Genomic DNA, 15,276 nt, shown 5'->3' on the forward strand with positions numbered 1-15,276 from the left:
TGAATTACAACAATTCTGCAAAGATGAGTGGGCCAAAATTCCTCCAGAGCGCTGTAAAAGACTCGCTGCAAGTTATCGCAAACGCTTGATTGCAGTTATTGCTGCTAAGGGTGGCCCAACCAGTTATTAGGTTCAGGGGGCAATTACTTTTTCACACAGGTTTGGATTTCTTTTCTCCCTAAATAATAAAAACCCTCATTTAAAAACTGCATTTTGTGTTTACTTGTGTTATCTTTGACTAATAGTTAAATGTGTTTGATGATCAGAAACATTTTGTGTGACAAACATGCAAAAGAATAAGAAATCAGGAAGGGTGCAAAAAGTTTTTCACACCACTGTACATCTTAATTTCAGTAGATTTACACTTTTTTGCATGGGTCTTAACTTACCCTCTTTTGCTAGTGCCTGCCCAGTCAAAGACTTTATGCATTGCAGTAACACCTTCACGCCCCATGGGGGCGACATCACCACCGGTCATGATGGCATAATCCATGCTAGAATGCATGGCTAATTTCTGCATGGAAAGGGGAGAAAAAGAAAACTATGTTCAAGTTTCACAACATTCTAAAATGTCATTCCTGCAGTGTCTACAGTTGTGAATACTCTAGCAATGTACAGGTAAAATACACAGACCAACTTGCTATCATGGAAGGGACAGCCCTTTAGTGACTGCATGACCTAAAGAGAACATGCATGTCTTCTGAAATAATAACCAGCCTCCTGAATTGTGCTTCTTAGAAGATTGCAGCAATCAAAAATGGTCAACCAGTGGCTATGCTTTTAGGCTTCAACTATCATGGCATCACAGAACCGAGGTTCTTTAGAAAAGGGATTTCTCCACAAAATAATTTTATTCTGAACTTGTAAACTGCTTTGCCTCTGGCAGATGCTGTCAGTCAGGGAGAATTCCTGTGTGATCGGTCATCATGGTGCCAATGTACAAATGTATAACCAGAGAATTTTCCTTTCAGGAAAGTGTTCTCACTAATGTCTGGAACAGGGAGAAGTACAGCAGCACTTTTATTTCACCAAGGTTTTATTTTTAATAACCAGTTATGAATAGCAAAACTACCATTCAAATGGAAATTGAAAAAGTTTGAAAAAAGACCTATGCAGGTCTGAAACGTTGGGTTTTATCTGGGTCAAGAGCCTATGTCTCAAAGGCGTTTTAAGAAAATACATTCATGGATGGTGCTGTCTGTGATACAAAGGAAGGATTCGAAAATCAGTTTGTGGTAGAAACTGCACCAAATGAAAGGAGTTTTGGAGGTATGAGTGCTGACTAAACTCTTGCTGAATGTGACAAAGGCTGTCAGAATCAAAAGTGCGCAATTTAATTTGATAATGGCTGCCCAAATTTCCTGAACACTGTGTGCATAAATGTAAAGTGTGAATGTGCAATAATTATAAATCAGTTTTAAAGTCACTACTAAGGACAGGTGGATTCCATCCGAATAAATGGCAAGCTGCTTCTAAGCCATCTTATAAACACTGGTGTAGTATATGGCCCATGTGCCTAAATGAAAGGTTTAAATTTAAGCAGGGAGAGGCCTTTTCCTGCAGAGCAACAATAGAAAAGTCTAAACGACATACATCCAGCTAATAGCAATGCTATTTTTTCTGGCAGAGAAGTGAGTGTGCATTGCTTCATTTAAATCTGACAGCGCTGCAACTTGGTGGAAGTGCTTTCCATTTTCTTGTATCATGAAAACATCCATTACCTTTTCCATCAACAATCTTGTTAAACATTCTAGAAGGCCCACAAGGGAGCAATTGTGTATATTGTGCTTTTGGGGAATTGGCCCATCAATTCCAGAAAGCAACGGGCTGTGCATGTCACATAAATATGGTCCATTTCTCAATTAACAAGGAAACAAGGTTGAGCTTTAACATCGCTCAGCAAATCTGAAACCACAAATCAATACTAGCAGCCTCCATTCTCCTTCAGCAATCAACTCTCAGACATCAAAGAAGCTACAGGGTGTCAGAGGAGGGTCTATAGCCATAAAGGATTCAAATATTGTAAATGGAAAAGCCAGAAAGTGGAGAATTCCTCCCATACTTACTGTAATTCTCTTTTCCTGGCCACTCTCCATATCAGCATTACAACCAGGAATGATCCTTCAGAGCCCACCTACCACGTCTTATACCTAGCTTCTAACCAAGTGGGGCGGGGAATGCTGATATGGAGAGTGGCCAGGAAAAGAGAATTTCGGTAAGTATGGTAGGAATTCTTCACTTTCCTGGCCACTCCATGTCGGCATTACAACTGGATATTCAGAGTCATGCAATTTTCAACCGGGTGCGAGAAACCACAAAACATCAGAACTGCTGAAAAAAACTTTATTGAGAAGATAAGACAAGGTGGGCTCCTGCAGCAAAGGCATGGTTACTTGAAAATGATAGGTCCAATTGATAGTGTCTTATAAAGGTTCGAGCCGAAGACCATGAAGCCACCTCACAGATCTTTGGTGTAGGGACTTCCGCTAAGGAAGACGAAACAGCCCTAGTAGAGAGAGCCGTGAGACCCTCTGGAGCTAGTTTGCCTTGCACTTGATATGCTTTGGAAATGCACAAGGACATCAATCTGCTTATGGTTGAAGTAGCAGCAGGTTAACCCTTCCTGCTGCCTGCTCGGACAACAAATAGCCTTGTCAGACTTCCTGAAGGAGCCCAATACTTCTAAATATTGCTTTCGGCAACGTACTGGATCAACCTTGACCAATTCCTCTGAGTCTTGCATGTCATCCACAAATATGGGAAGAGTTACTTCTTTCCTCAAATGAAAGGCCGTGACTACTTTTGGGAGAAAAGATTTCACCAGCTTCAAAACCGCTCTGTCATGCAGAAAAGAGATGTACCCTGGATTCGAGGAGAGGGCCTGCAACTCTCCTACTCTGTAAATCGAAATTATAGCCATAAGAACAAAGTCTTGAGCGTAAGGTGCCAAAGGGAAATCAACTCCAAAGGTTCAAATAGAGGTATGGACAAGGACTAAGGGAAGACTCCAGGCAGGAGGTGATTCTATAACTGGAGGCTGAACTTTGAGAGCAGCTTTAAAGAATCTAAGAACAGTCATCTGCCAACCAAGATCTCCCTGACAGGGCAGAAGCATGAACTTTCAGGGTTCTGAATTGTAGACCTTTGTCTAGACCTGCCTGAAGGAATACCAGGACTTGAGGGAGAGTGACTTTGTCCCATGAATATCCATTTTTAGTGCGCCAAAACGGAAAAGTTTCCCGAACTCTGTAGTACGTGGATGAAGTCGAAGGCTTCCTAGCCTTGAGCAAAGGTGTCTATGACAACTCGAGGAAGCCTTAAACTTGCCAGTTATTTGTGCTCAACCTCCAAGCCTGTAGGGATAAGGCTGCTGGATTCGGGTGAAAAAGAGGTCCCTGGCTCAGCAGATCTCTCCTCCTCAGAAAGGGCCACAGAGAAGATGTCACAAGTTTGAGAAGTAAGGGGTACCACGGCCTGTGTGGCAAGTTTGGTGCAATCAGGATCAATTCGCTCTTGTCCTGGATGAGCTTCTGAAGGATAAGTGAAAATGGAGGAAAGGCATAGGTCAGTCCGAAGGACCAAGTTTGAAGCAGAGCATCCGACCCTCTTGCTGTTGGACAAAACTTCCTTGAAGAGAAAACTGGAAGCTTCGCATTTAGGTGAGATGCCAGGAGATCGATTTCCAGAAGGCCCCACCTATCTACTAGCTTGTGAAATACTTCCTGGTTCAGAGACCATTCGTGATTTGAAATGCTGTAGCGGCTGAGGAAGTCTGCCTCTTGATTGTTTACCCCCGGAGATGTTCTGCTGTCAGCCCACACAGGTTGCTCTCCGCCCAGTGAATGATGGGCTGGACTTCCTGAAGGAGAACTTTTCTGCTGGTACCCCCTTGTCTCCTGAAATAGGCCACAGCCGTGCTGTTGTCGATCGGGAGCTTGACTGAGCTTGACTGAGAACCCTTTTAGTTCTTCGGCAAAAGAGAGCAGGGCTAATTTCGCCGCCTTAATCTCCAGGATGTTTGAAGGCACATTTATCTGACGTGAAGGCCACTTTCCCTGTACCCACTGTGTGCCCCCAGCCCCAGGTTGAGGCAACAGTGATCAACACTTTCCATTGAGGTTGGGACAAAGGAAAGCCTTTTGCTAGATTCCACTGCGAAATCCACCATCTGAGTGAGACCTTGAAGGGGCGAAGGAGATGAATTAATTGTTCCCTGTTTTTCTCTTCCTTGTGCTACTGGTCCAGGAACAAATCTTGGGCCTGCCTCATGTGCCACCATGCCCACTTGGTGACTGGAATGGTTGATGCCATTGTACTCAATAATGACATCAGTTCCCTGGCTGGAACTTGGTCCCTTGTCAAGAAACTCGAGGCTAAGCTGATGAGAACTGCAGTCTTTCAAAGGGGAACACTAGTGTTGAAACAAACCCTTACATAAGTAAGGGACTGGGACAGAGACAATTGACTTTTCTACCCATTTATAAGCCACCCATGGGATTCTAGGAAGCTTATGACATGATCCCAAGGTTCCTGACGACAGGAGGATGTCGTCCGGGTAGAGCCATATCAAAATTCCCTCTAGCCTGAGGGCTGCAATCAAGGTGTCTTAAAAAATATTCCTAAAGCATGAATGTAAGTAAAAAAGGTACACGTTTATTTCATATTAAAAAAAAAAAAAAAAATCAAACATTCCCCCTATGGCGCCATATGAAATAAACTTGTACCTTATACTTACATGCATGCTTTGGGAATATTTTTTAAGAGATATGGTTTTACCTCTGTTTGTCCACTAGAGGATCACAGCGTGCCATAGTAACCTTTACTGTGCTCTTGATCCAAGGTAATTATATGAATTGCAATCAAGGTGACTAGGTTTTTTTTTTTGAGCAGTGGCCGGGCCGAAGAGCAAGCAATGGAACTGGAAGTGCCTTCCTGCAACAGCAAACCGAAGGAAGCGCTGGTGCTGGGTCATCACTGAATATGCAGGTAGGCATCCCTTAGGTCGATAGAAAGGAGCCAGGCCCCAGCAGTACTGCAACAATGATCAAAAAGATGGACTCCATTTTGAACTTTTGCACCCTTAAGTGCTTGTTGACCAGCTTTAAATCTAGAATGGGTCTCCAACCTCCCGAATGTTTCCTGACCAGGAACAGCACTGAGTAAAACCCATCTTCTGCCCTGCCACCGGTACTGGAATCACAACCTCCTCCTCTATCAGCCATTGCATCTAATGATCCAAAGCCTTTCTTTTTTTCCCCTTTGCTGGGGTAAGAAGAGGTGACAAAATGGCCTTCTGCCGGAATGGAAAGAAACTCTAGGTAATATCAGGATGTCTAACACCCATTCGTCTGAGATGGTGGATAGCCATATCTGTAGGAAACCGGGCAGCCTGGCTCCTACCTTCCCCTTCTTAAATGGATAGTCAGAATGAATTCTTGGTGGCCTGTGAGGGCTTAGACTTATCTCCTCTGGCAAAGGCAGCTTGTTTCTTCCTCCAAGAAAAGCGCCTGAAACCTTCTCCTGTTGACCTAGATGATTGCTGGCATGTCCTGGGTCTTCCTGAGCCATGAAAAATAGAGGATTTAAAGGGTGTAGACCTCTGCTTTCTCTTCGAGAAGAAATAAACTTTTTTCCCCTGAAGCCTTTGCTATGACACCATCCAATTTTGACCCGAAGAGGCAAGCACCCTCAAAAGGCAGAGTGCACAAACTCATTTTGGGTGAGACTTTTGCAGCCCATGATCTGAGCCAAAGAGCCCGACGCGTCGCCACTGAAAGCTTCATGGAACAAGCTGCCAGCCTGGTGATCTCTACAGCACCTTCAGAGATGAAATCTGGGTCCAATTTTAGCTCTGCCAAGCTGGAAGAGATCTCCTTCTTGTCAACTCCTTCAGCAATGGTCAATTCCATCTATCCAAAAAGACATGGCTTTTGGCCCTGAAAAAAGAGCCACTGCTGATTTGCATGCTGCCCCCGCGACCAGAAAACCCTTTCTGAGGTCCGATTCTTCTGTCCATTGGGTCTCTAAGGGCAGAACTGTCTACCGAAGGAGCATTGACCAATCCTTGACCTCAATCTGAAAGGATACAACTTGGAGAATCTTGTTCCTTGAGAGACATTTTTAGTTGCTTTCTGCCACTCAGTTTTAATAAGGTCAGAAACTTCTTGAAAAAGAGGAAAAGCCTGGCGACTTAGCAGGAGATGACAGAACCTTCAGGGTTCTAAATCCCTCTCTCTCCTTCCTACTCCACACCTAGCATCTGCTTCACCACTTTGATAAGTGGAGATACTAACGAGAGATCGAATGAGTCTCTGGGACTATCTAGTTCCTCATCTGAGTGCAACAGGGCATCAGAAAGAAATTCAGGAGAGAGACCATCATCCTCAGAGGAATCTTCGCCTGCACCCCAGGCTAATCCATCAGGCTGGGTATCTAAACCTTGTCCTTTCTCCTGGTTTTCAGGAACCAGGGTAGGAGACCCAGAAGCCGAACTGCAGAAATTTCTCCGACAAGATCTGCAAAACTTTTTGCCTGCTAGTGGAGGGCTAAAGCAACCCATGCAATCTAGGGGTCCCGAATGGAGACCTTTTATTTTGCGCTTTTTAGAAGATCCATCTTCTGGCAAGCTGAGAAAATAGAGAGGGAATTAAGAAAACTCGAAAAGAAAAAGAGAAGGAGGGACCTGCCTAACTTGGAGGGCAGAGGCACCTGAGGCTGTGGAATCCATGATGAGAAAGAAATCCAAGGTAAAACATAAGAGACTTAACCAAGGAAGGCAGCACAATAATGCTGGGGACCCATGAAGGAAGAAATCAAACCTACAGAGGCTCCAAGCAAAGCAGTAGAGGCTTGAAAGCCCTGGGAATCAATTACCAAGAGGGAGACAAACAGGCAGCATGAATGCTGTCTGTCTGCTGGATTAAATGTCGTGGTCCCGGAAGAGAAGAGCACACTTTCGGTCGCACTGCCAAACCTTGCCTTCAAACAAGATGGCAGACACACCTTCATGAAGATGCTGGAAAAACTGGCCAGTGAAAACTCGTGAGACCTGGAGAACTCATTTCCCGCGTCAAAGCCCTAAACCAAAATGGCCACCGCACCTCCCAGGAGCTCGTCCCTTCTATACTGCCTATGGCAGACACGAGAGAACTGTTCGTCTGAGGAAGCAGCCACATGAAAACGGCAAGGGAAGAAAGAGGATAGGATTCCTTGTGGCACAGGCAACTTTTAGAGTCACCTACATGACACGCCTCTACATAATCAGGGATCCTGCGGCAACCACAAGTAATCCATGGTCCTGGCCCCCTCCCAGAATGCCTTGTGTAGAAAGAGCAGTCAGCATGACTTCTTACACCTTTTTTCTTTTAAGTTGTGGTGCAGGTTCCCCAGTGGCCACTTATCACCGGTCAATATTGAAGAAATTGTAATTGAACAGCACCACTCAATCTTTGCAAGATAAAAATGCCTTTATTGCAGACTTCTGGGCATCACAGCAACGTTTCAGGCCTCAAATGGCCTTTTATCAAGCGGTTACCATTATTACAATTCCCTCCATCTGTCCTTGCATAGACTACCAGAGAGTCCTTCCTAGTTTGCTTCACTTTCCCTGGGTAGTTGTAAGCTTCCTTTGGTGAATGTTGGCAGAGTGCTTTCGCCATCCTCCCTCCCTTCCCTGACAATCCCTACCTTCACAAGGAAGGGAGGATGGCGAAAGCACTCTGCCAACATTCACCAAAGGAAGCTTACAACTACCCAGGGAAAGTGAAGCAAACTAGGAAGGAACATTTAAAGATTTTGTAAGGAAGGAACAGTCTGGTCTATGGGTGGGGATGGTTGTAATGCAGATATGGAGTGGCCAGGAAACATGACTTGCATTGCTAACAAAGAAAAAAAAATCTAACTTAGTTTTATTGTTTTGGAACGTGGAAAATAGACAGATGTTTTAATAGAACTTTGCTTTTAGAATGTTGGGAGGGCTGCAATTCCAAATAGAAAAGCCCTTTTAATAGGTAACATGCTAGACACTGCTTTTCTTTTTTAACCATTTACCGTACCTGTTTTTGCCTGCCTTTCCCCAGTGTAGTTAAAATGCTATTTGGTTGCCAGAGTCACTAAGCCCAGTAGACAAAAAGGACAATCCTTAGTCTATATATTTATTTCTAGTATCATATTGTATTACTTTCAAGCCCTCTTTAGTTCAAAGTCTGGCATTCAATCCATGGCCTTATTGCTAGGTTAAATAGGAATTCAGTTACACTGAGGAGAAGAATAAAACAATTCTTAATTCAAAAATCCCAAACTGCAAAATTACAAGAAAAAACTCAGTTTTTTACAGATTCATGCTAATATATATTAATTTGAATATATCGGCAAGTGTACATTACCTTAGCAAAAAGTGTTTTTCCAGTCCCAGGAGGACCATACATCAATATGTTTCGATAAAGGCCTTTGTTCGCCTTAGTGTTTCTTGTGGCAATTGCAATATCTCTCACCCGCTCCTCCAGTCTGGGCTGAGAAAAAAAAATATGACGAGACGTCAGTCCCTGCAGCTGCCCACAGCCTAACACCTCAGGAATGGAATGTCAGTGCTGCATAAAGCAATCTAACTAGGCATTCACAAGTAACGCTGGGCATGATCTGTTTCTTCTCCATTACAAAAATTGGCATCCTATATCCACTTCATACTAAGTGAAAAGTGGCAAGTTCATACATAGTTCAAGGTTTTACGAAAACACAAAGAGGTAAAGGTGACAGATGCTCCTTAACATTGTTTTTACATAATTTCATAATGATGTAAAACAGGGCTTAGTATGCAGGGTACATCCATTTCCTGTAATCTGGATACTAGGGAAGCCATTCAGGCCCAAAGTTTCTATGCTTTCCCATGGCCTCGACAGCCTGAAATTTAAATTTCAGAAATAAAAAAAATAAAATGGAGCAGCTGCCTGTACATACATAAGATCATATTTAGCAGACTGATGCAGACAAACAAACTGATTCCAGAGTCCTGTGTGGGTCAAATTGGGCAGCCTGTGCCCAATCAACACCTGTTACCACATTATGCCCCCTACCCAGAACTGCAACCTGACCCAATCCTCAATAGGTTAACTTACCTTCGGACCCTGAGACTGTAAGGGATGTCACGCCAGTAGTGGATAAACTGGGTAAGGGAAAAAATAGCCCTGTCATCCGGGGCGGTTTGGGATTACATGCGAGATTGACGGGTACCCGTGGACCACCTGCACGGTCAGGGATCTGGGACTTCCTGTCCCAAACCCAACTGCTTTGTGGGTACCTATGCAGGTCTCTATTCCACATACTATCCATACTATGCTATAAATCAGCAGTCACAGATATTTAGTATATGTATACTTACACTCAGGATGACGCCTTCTAGTGCATCCTGTATCTTGCTGAAGATTCGTTTGCTGATCTAAAGGAAATACAATACTTGTGTTTAAACTGTGATTTTCTTGTTTGCAAGTTATATTACAACATAAATACGTTGCTGAGCAGCTGTAAATAAATTAGCATTAGTAAGCACAGAAATATTTACAAAATTAAACCCGGCATGTCTAATGAAAGATATTGTATATTAATTACAAATATATTGGTTTTAAAGCAATTTATAGATGTTGTATAAATATATACAGACAGTACTGATCTGTCACTTTGTTATTTGCACTAGTGGCCCTTAGTTTTGAAGCAATGGACCAGAAGTCAACTGATTACCAAAAAAGTATGCACAGTAAGCAGACTTCTGCTACACTGATTCAAGAGACAGAACCAGCATTGCAAAAAGAAAAAATACTGCATTTAGTAGCAATTAGGAATAAATGTATATTGGAAAGACGCTAACTATTTACATTTGAAGTCTCATAAGAACTTAGACTGCAAACATATTGCTAGAACAGAACATGTATTCAGCTTCAGGAAAGAAGGGACACAAATTGCTTAAAAGGGGTGGTTAATTTTTTTCAATATTTCAGTTACTTTGTTTTTGTTTGTTTTTACTAAAAATTGGCATAGCTGGGGCGACTTGATGCAGAAAGAGGCACTGGTAGCTACATCTTTTCAACAGTAGAAAATAAATTAAGTTCTATATTGCCCCTTACTTCTTATAAAAAGTTTTGGGAAGCCTTTAATTCCCTTTAAAATTTGTAATTCGTTGCATAGCTTGAGCTGGGGTCTTTGAAATTGTAATTTACTTTGCATAATCTGGTGGCCTTGTGTGAATTAAACATTGCAATTGGCAGAACTTCTGACCCACAGGCACTGCGAGCAACATGTCTTACAAAATTGTTTCATTGGGTAAGTAGTTCTGTTTCACGGAGAAGTTCCTACTGCTAATGTCTATGATGTGATTGGCGTGGCTGAAACATGGTTGAATGAGTCGCATGACTGGGCAGGTAATATCAGCGGCTATACTTTGTTTCGGAGGGACGGAGGCAATAGAAAAGGAGGAAGGGTATTTCTGTTTGTTAGGCGGTATTTAAAAGCTAATATAAAGGAGGAGGTTAAGTCTTATGGGTGGAGTTCTTCAACGATTGTAAAGAGTCCAGCAAGTTAAATGTAGGAATATGCTAAAGGGATACTGTCATGGGGAAAAAATTTTTTTTTCAAAATGAATCAGTTAATAGTGCTGCTCCAGCAGAATTCTGCACTGAAATCCATTTCTCAAAAGAGCAAACAGATTTCTTTATATTCAATTTTGAAATCCGACATGGGGCTAGACATGACCAGGGACAGCTGGGAAATTGACAAAATGTCTAGCCCCATGTCAGATTTCAAAATCTGTTTGCTCTTTTGAGAAATGGATTTCAGTGTAGAATTCTGCTGGAGTAGCACTATTAACTGATGCGTTTTGAAAAAAACATGTTTTCTGATGACAGGATCCCTTAATGACCCCCTAATGTAAGTGAGGCAGAGGAACTCCTGATGCAAATAGAAAAGGCAGCTAGTTTGGGGAAAGTAATGATAATGGGGGATTTTAATTACCCAGATATTGACTGGAGCAACAGTACTGAAAGATCAGTTAATGGGACAAGTTAATAAACTTATTGCATGATAATTTTATGGCACAGGTTGAGGAGGAGCCAACCAGAAAAAATGTTATTCTGGATATAGTGATCTCTAATGATACAGAATGTATGCAACACATTTGCAAGTAATTGAACCCGTGAGTAATATTGACCATAATGGGATAACATTTAATGTCTGGTGCAAAAAACAAATATACACTGGCGTAACAAAAACCATGAATTTCAGAAAAGCAAAGTTTAGTGCCTTAAGGACTGCTCTTCAGAGCATAGATTGTGGCTTTATGTTTTTATCTGAAAACACAGAACAGAAATGGGTGTCATTTAAAATGACATTAAATCGTTACTGTTCTCAATTTATTTAACAGTTCAATGTAAAAATAAAAACTGGTTAAATAGATAGGCTGTAGAAAATAAAATATGTTTCTAATATAGTTAGTTAGCCAAAAATGTATAAAAGCTGGAGTGAGTGGATGTCTGTCTAACATAACAGGACAGAACAAGAAGAGTTTGCAATTGATCCTCAGCATTCAGCTCAGATTCAAAAGCAACAGATAAAACCCATGTGGCCTCCCCTCAACTCGCTGAGGGTCTGATGTTGTTCCAATACTTAAAAAGAGATTATAATCTCAGCCTGGCAATTATAGGCCCGTAAATTTGACATCTGCAGTGGGCAAATTATTTGAAGGCTCGTTAAGGGATCACATTCAAAAATGTGCCTGATGAATGGCATTATGAGCAGCAATCAGCATGGCTTTATGAAGGATAGGTCATGTCAGGCAAATTTGATTGCTTTTTATGATGAAGTAAGATGCTGGACAGTGGGAGGGCAGTAGATGTGATCTGTTTGGATTTTGCCAAAACATTTGATACTGTGCCCCACAAATGACTGCTTTCTAAACTAAGGTATGTTGGGCTTAATTAAGTCATTTGCACATGGTTAGGAAACTAGCAGGTACAGAGGGTGGTTGTTAATGGTACATTCTCTGCTTAGAGTAAGGTTCTCAGTGTGGTCCCTCAGGGCTCGGTATTGGGTCCACTTAGATAAAAAATAGATACTTTATTAATACAAACATCTCTTGCCTGACGCGCTTTGTGTTACTAGGACACAATCATAGGCTATGATTAAGTGTCCTAGTGACATGACTGCAAGTTGGAGTGATATCAGCCCCTTAAAAGTATGCAAAAGAGAAGTCATTACATAGGATGGTAATGCATAAAGACCATTCATTTTCAGTAGTTCTTTACCTTAATGGGATGTTTTATTGCTTCCACCACCGTGATACGAGAAGTATCTCTGACCAAAGATGGTTTTCCAAGACGGGCTTCAATGTACCGACCAGCCACACCAGTGCCATTTTTTGCAGTGTAGACACCAACAGCAAGTAGGGTCAGCCCAGCAACCTGTAATAATCAGGAAAAATTACAACTTACAAATTTGTCAGAGAATTAATTTTATTCTTTAAGTGTAAGTATACACTTGTGCTTATTATGAGCTCAATACAGCTTAAGCTTCTCAAAGCATCCTTTCCCCATTTTTAAGCAATATCCCTACACTTATTAGATATAGGCAGACACCTATGTTTTATGTGGGAACAGTTAAAGAATCACTGTGCAAAACACAAGCAGTAAAACCAGAGAGCTATGGATCAAAAATCCAGGTAAAGTTCATGTAGAGAGGAAGTACACAGTAATTATTTAAGCAACATAGTTAGCTCCTAAGTATTGTGATGCCAGCATGCATCTTTTGTTGGGTCAGGTATAAGATCTATTATGTGACATGGGTGGGAGCAGGAGTTTTTTTCTATCATATGGATCAAAAAACCTTAAATCTACTAAAAAAAAAAACTAAAACAAAAAAATATTAAATAAACCCAATAGCATTATTTTGCCACCAATATGGAATCTTGAAGCTTAGTTAGGGTCAAGTATAAGGCGCTGCCTTATTAATTGGAGGAAAAAGTAATACCGTAAACAAAACAGAATAGTAACACTATGATGTAATATACAAAACCTAAAAATGTCCCTATAGCAAGTACTTTTCATTCATTCACAGATTTTCCATAATTTGGAGCTGCCTTAGATTACTACTACTACTACTACTACTACACAATAAAAAAAACAAGCCCCAAAGCTTTGTTTTTGCCAGCAATATGGATTTATTAGTATCAAGTACAGGTACGGGATTCATAATCTGGAAAACCATTATGCCAAAGTGCTAAATTACAGGATGGTCATATCCCATAGACTCCATTTTAAGAAGATAATTAAATTTTATTTTTTTAAGTATGAGGACTTCTTTTTTCTCTGTAATAACAAAACAGTACATTGTACTTGTCCTTATTGGAGGCAAAACAATCATATTGGGTTAATTTAAAATGATTTTTTAGTAGACTAAATATGGTGATCCAAATTACATTAAGATTACTCATCCAGAATATACCTGGTCCCGAGTATTCTGGATAACAGATTTTATACACATGTATAAAGAGTCTTATAAGTTGCAGTCAGGCTGCTTTATTTCAGTGCTGTGTTGCTCAAAGCAAAGGATCTTATGAAGATGTTTGGAACACACAGCCCATTATCTTTATTGGCACCAGATTCAGTACATTTTATTTGCTGAATAATGTGTTGTTGAGATTGCAGCATTTAGCCAAAGGAATTAACCTCTGACCTATTGCTTGGTGGTCAGCACCTCTGGTCAATAAATTAAGAGACATCAGTTCAGGTCGGAGCTAATGCATACACCCTTCAGAAAGGAAGGAGGATGGTGAATTCCTCTAGCACAGGTTTTTTTTTTTTTTTAACATTTTTGACTTGCGCTTCCCATTAGTGGTCCAATGCTTCTCAGTAGAAAAATATAATTGCAAATGAAAATTCAAATTGTGAATGATTAAAAATAGGTACTAAAACAGATCAAATACAATAGATTCACAAATGAAGAAAGGATGCTGACCCAGTAAAATCAGTGGTAAAAATAAATAATCTAAAGATTTGCATAGTATAGTAAGACGCTGAACTTGAAGCAAAAAGACGTTCTTTTCACTCTACTGCAAATGTGCTGGCCTATGCGCTAGAAGCACAAGATGAACGTTTTACCCACTTACATTTGTCACCCCTTCCCTTGAACCAGATGTAGAACAAGCATCCTTCTTCTTCTTATTCAAGAAATAAGAAACTTTCTCAACATAAATTCTTTATCTAATATAAGTAATTCTAAAACAACTGGACTGAGTAATTATTGAAGACGTTTCACAACTCATCCAAGCAGCTTCTTCAGTTCAACTGACTGGTGTGGAAAGTCCTCGGCATATAAACTCTTCCACTAATCCAATCACAATGGCACATTGTAACTCTTCAAAGAGGTGATATCTGAAGTGTTTCAGAACACTTCACACATCCATTCATGCAACTCTCAAAAGTAGCACCTGTTTCTAGGAGTTGCATTACACTATCACAGTAACTACACGGAATCCACACCCCTGTTTCAGATGTCGCCATTGTGATTGGATTAGTGGAGGAGTTTATACGCAGAGGACTTCCCACACCAGTCAGTTGAACTGAAGAAGCTGCTCAGATGAGTAGTGAAACGTCTTCAATGATTACTCAGCAAGTCCAGTTGTTTTAGAATTACTTATATTAGATATACCATGATCTGGATGAATGAAAATCTTCATAGTCATAAATTGTGTACTGTTTCTAAAATACTGAAGTTTCTCTTCACTATACCCCTCTCAGCAAACCGTCTCTCTTCATTCAGGCTTTGTGTCGAAGTTGTAAACTTTGCCCTAAAACATCATTGGGTTTATACTATCCAATTTGGACCTCAAGAGACCACAGATAGTATACCGACGTAGCCCTAACCTTAGGGACAAAGTGGCACCTAGTATGTTACCAGATATTAATAAGGTAGATAACAGCAATTGGATGAAAGTTGTGGGCACCTACAAGTGTGGAGCGAATATATGTAAGTGCTGCCGTTTTATTAACAAATCAGACCAATTTCAGAGTACTAATACAAAAAAATACTATAAAAACAAGATGTATGTAAATTGCAAAACTACGAATGTCATATATTTGGCCACGTGTAAATGTGGACAACAATATGTAGGTAAAACTACTAGGAGATTGAAAGATCGTGTCTTAGAACATCTGGCCTGCATAAATAGAAGGGATATTTCATCAGCAATAGCCGAGCATGTGATAGAAAAACATCAGGCAAATGAGCAATATATAA

General features: G+C 40.9%; 1 protein-coding gene across 1 annotated transcript in view; it reads right to left on the reverse strand.

Annotated features, from left to right (window-relative positions):
• Nucleotides 1-15,276, reverse strand: part of atad3a.L (ATPase family, AAA domain containing 3A L homeolog) — a 51,387-nt gene that overhangs the window by 17,524 nt on the left and 18,587 nt on the right. Inside the window, exons 8-11 of the mRNA NM_001089657.1 lie at nucleotides 12,288-12,443; nucleotides 9,377-9,433; nucleotides 8,385-8,510; nucleotides 390-514 (exon numbers count right to left, since the gene is read on the reverse strand). Of these exons, the coding sequence (NP_001083126.1) occupies nucleotides 390-514; nucleotides 8,385-8,510; nucleotides 9,377-9,433; nucleotides 12,288-12,443 (464 nt within the window). The remainder of the gene's footprint in view (nucleotides 1-389; nucleotides 515-8,384; nucleotides 8,511-9,376; nucleotides 9,434-12,287; nucleotides 12,444-15,276) is intronic.

The sequence above is a fragment of the Xenopus laevis genome, chromosome 7L (genome assembly GCF_017654675.1).
Source record: "Xenopus laevis strain J_2021 chromosome 7L, Xenopus_laevis_v10.1, whole genome shotgun sequence".
Lineage (NCBI taxonomy): Eukaryota > Metazoa > Chordata > Amphibia > Anura > Pipidae > Xenopus > Xenopus laevis.